Source organism: Pundamilia nyererei, unplaced genomic scaffold, assembly GCF_000239375.1.
Source record: "Pundamilia nyererei isolate P.nyererei 1_Seehausen unplaced genomic scaffold, PunNye1.0 scaffold00456, whole genome shotgun sequence".
Lineage (NCBI taxonomy): Eukaryota > Metazoa > Chordata > Actinopteri > Cichliformes > Cichlidae > Pundamilia > Pundamilia nyererei.
The window spans coordinates 42644-46661 of record NW_005187857.1 but is presented as its reverse complement, the minus strand read 5'-3'; the positions used below and the strand labels follow the sequence as shown (position 1 = coordinate 46661).

The following is a 4018-nucleotide window of genomic DNA, read 5'->3' as shown; positions in this document are numbered from 1 at the left end:
TGATGCTGTAGGATTTGAGGATTTGTTAACATCTCCATGATGGTACATCTCCTCGTATAACTGCAAACACATGAACGCTCCTAACGGCAGCTATCACAGCCACAGAGGCAGACTGTTTCTCACTGTTGCATTCAGGGACATTTGTTTTCCTGTAAAAAGCTGTACTCTAATCTAAGAGGACTGTTACTGACAGGAAACAGCTGCATTATCTGCAGTCTGTGTGATCAGAGCTGCTTCAATGACTTTCATTAGATAATTTATCGTTGAATAAAACATGTTTGTGTCTGCAGCGGTCAGAGGTCACAGTCTGCAGGATCCAGCTGTCTGTCTGTGAGGAGTGACCTGTCCAAAGATGAACCTCCATACTTCAGTGATGAACCTGGACCAACGAGGTCAGAGAACTGTGATGAGCTCCTTTAGATGTTTGCGTTTTCCTGGATAAATACGAGCTGAAAAATCCTCAGATTTTTACAAAGAAAACGATGAAACAAAAAGATAAAAATGTCAGACTGTTTCAGGACAGTGATGCTCATATCTGTGGGGAAAGTGTGTACTGAGTGGGTTCATGTTTGTCTTTAAAGAACAGAGCTGCTCTCTCTCTGATCTGTCATTGTGTCTGATCTGTTAAACAGTCTGAGAGGTCACAAAGAGACCCAGGGTAACGTCTAAGCAGCTAAAGCCCGGATCATACTGGGTGGTGTTAATGAGACCTCCATCAGGAGAACATTGAACAACAGTAGTGTGGATGTAGTGGATAAATCCCAGGATACTGATGCTCAGACTTAATCACAGGGAACAAAAACAGATTTGATCTTCAGATTGTGACCTTTAGACTAGACGTTACATTTGTTTAGTGATTTCAATAGAGATTAAATGTGTGGGGGGTTGCCCTGAAAAACTCATCTACTTTCCTGAACTTGCGAATCGATGACTAAGGAACCAAATTGCAATTGTATTATTAGTATGACGGTAAAACTTTCACAAATTCATTCAATATACAAAGTTTGTTTTAGAAAAAACTCAGAGGTGTCACATGATTTGTGACAAAATGACACAACAGGTATTTCTCACATGTCCTACACTAATCTACCCAGTTTGTAAAGCTGTTGTTATAGTGGTGGAGGGCAGACCTGGGATAATGTTCTGGTCTTTGAGCAATGAACTGCTTGTAGAGGTGGTTGATGGTTTATCAGTTTTACCTCCCACTGAGTTAATTTGTTCAATTTAATGAAGTCTGAGCTTCTGCAACATCATCCATCAGCAATGAAAGAGAGTCCATAAAACAGACTGAAAATGCCTGATATTTTCACAATCTGAGAGTTTAAAACATGACAAACTTGATTCAGATTAAGTTACCTGAGCAGAAACTACTGGATCTTTATCTTGTGTTTGAACTGATTCTTCATGGTTCCTCCACAGAGTGGACCAGGAGAGCTCAGAGGTTCCCAGTGGTCAGCCTGCCCAGCAGCATCAAACACACCTGGACTCCATATTTATGGTCTGTACATGTACAACAACTACTTTTACATCTATTGTGTTCACAGTCCTCTCCATGCTGATGTTTGTAGACCGGTGGATTGTAAGTGTGTCCAACATGGATCTGATGTTTGGCTCCATGATTTCAGTCTGATTGGCTCATTCATAAAGTATTCTGTTCCAGCTGCTGGAGGACAACATCATCACTTTTGTGAAGAACGAGCTGAAGAATATCCAGAAGGTTCTCAGTGCAGATTACCCAGAGTGCTTAGCAAGTCGAAGGAGCAGCAGCAGAGAAGCATTTGTGAAGATCACACTGAAGTTCCTGAGGAAAATGAAGCAGGAGGAGCTGGCTGACTGTCTGCAGAGCAGTAAGAGGATTTCTCTAAAGATTTAAGCTGCAGGATAAATGAAACATTTACTAATGTCTTAAGAGAAAGACCAACGTGTTTTAAAGATTCATTGTTTTTGGAATTAAGTGTATATTTTCATTTTCAAATGATATTCTACATATTTCTTCTCATTCAGAACTTCAAGCTATAGTTTGTCATCGTAACCTTAAATCTGCTCTGAAGGAGAAGTTCCAGTGTGTGTTTGAGGGGATCGCTAAAGCAGGAAACCCAACCCTTCTGAATCAGATCTACACAGAGCTCTACATCACAGAGGGAGGGACTGCAGAGGTCAATGATGAACATGAGGTCAGACAGATTGAAATAGCATCCAGGAAACCAGACAGACCAGAAAAAACAATCCGACGAGAAGACATCTTTAAAGCCTCACCTGGAAGAGATGAACCAATCAGAACAGTGCTTACAAAGGGAGTGGCTGGCATTGGGAAAACGGTATTAACACAGAAATACACCCTCGACTGGGCTGAAGACAAAGCCAACCAGGACATCCAGTTCATATTTCCATTCACTTTCAGAGAGCTGAATGTGCTGAGAGAGGAAAAGTTCAGCTTGGTGGAACTTGTTCATCACTTCTTTACTGAAACCAAAAAAGCAGGAATCGGCAGCTTTGAAGACTTCCATGTTGTGTTCATCTTTGATGGTCTGGATGAGTGTCGACTTCCTCTGGACTTCCACAAAACTGCAATCCTAACTGACCCTAGAAAGTCCACCTCAGTAGATGTGCTGTTGGTAAACCTCATCAGAGGGAAACTGCTTCCCTCTGCTCACCTCTGGATAACCACACGACCTGCAGCAGCTAATCAGATCCCTCCTAGGTGTGTTGAGATGGTCACAGAGGTCAGAGGGTTCACTGACCCACAGAAGAAGAAGTACTTCAGGAAGAGATTCAGAGATAAGGAGCAGGCCAGCAGGATCATTTCCCACATCAAGACATCACGAAGTCTCCACATCATGTGCCACATCCCAGTCTTTTGCTGGATTACTGCTACAGTTCTGGAGGATGTGCTGAATACCAAAGAGGGAGTACAGCTGCCCAAGACCCTGACTGAGATGTACATCCACTTCCTGGTGGTTCAGGCCAAAGTGAAGAAGGTCAAGTATGACGGAGGAGCTGAGACAGATCCACACTGGAGTCCAGAGAGCAGGAACATGATGGAGTCTCTAGGAACACTGGCTTTTGATCAGCTGATGAAAGGAAACGTGATCTTCTATGAATCAGACCTGACAGAGTGTGGCATTGATATCAGAGCAGCCTCAGTGTACTCAGGAGTGTTTACACAGCTCTTTAAAGAGGAGAGAGGACTGTACCAGGACAAGGTGTTCTGCTTCATCCATCTGAGTGTTCAGGAGTTTCTGGCTGCTCTTCATGTCCATCTGACTTTCATCAACTCTGGACTCAATCTGATGGAAGACCAACAAACAACCTCCAAGAAATCTGAAACAGGAGAATCTTCAGAGAAATACTTCTACCAGAGTGCCGTAAACAAGGCCTTACAGAGTCCAAATGGACACCTGGACTTGTTCCTGCGCTTCCTCCTGGGTCTTTCACTGCAGACCAATCAGACTCTCCTACGAGGCCTGCTGACACAGACAGGAAGTAGCTCACAGACCAATCAACAAACAGTCCAGTACATCAATAAGAAGCTCAGTAAGAATCGGAATCTGTCTGCAGAGAAAAGCATCAATCTGTTCCACTGTCTGAATGAACTGAATGATCGTTTTCTAGTGGAGGAGATCCAACAGTCCCTGAGATCAGGAAGTCTCTCTGAAGATGAACTGTCTCCTGCTGAGTGGTCAGCTCTGGTCTTCATCTTACTGTCATCAGAAAAAGATCTGGATGTGTTTGACTTGAAGAAATACTCTGCTTCGGAGGAGGCTCTTCTGAGGCTGCTGCCAGTGTTCAAAACCTCCAACAAAGCTCTGTAAGTACATTTGTACTCATGTTTTACTTCAAACATCCAACTGTGTCAGTAATTTATTTCACCAGGCTTTCTGTCTTTGTATGAATTTGTATCCTAAAGTTTGGGATTACTCCTATACAGCTGTAACCTCTTTGATGGCTCAAGAACTCTGTGTACTCGAAACGCTGAGTCTACCATAAACTATGATCATCAGTGCTGCTGTTGTGTTAT

At 43.0% G+C, this 4018-nt stretch overlaps 1 protein-coding gene across 1 annotated transcript; it reads left to right on the top strand.

The window, feature by feature from the left end:
- Window positions 1-91: 91 nt before the first annotated feature.
- LOC102212798 (protein NLRC3-like) lies at window positions 92-3812 on the top strand. Its single transcript, XM_013916079.1, has 5 exons — window positions 92-240; window positions 274-392; window positions 1420-1498; window positions 1661-1847; window positions 2005-3812. Exons 3-5 carry the CDS (start codon window positions 1496-1498, stop codon window positions 3810-3812), a joined length of 1998 nt encoding a protein of 665 aa, XP_013771533.1. The 5' UTR covers window positions 92-240; window positions 274-392; window positions 1420-1495.
- Window positions 3813-4018: the final 206 nt, after the last annotated feature.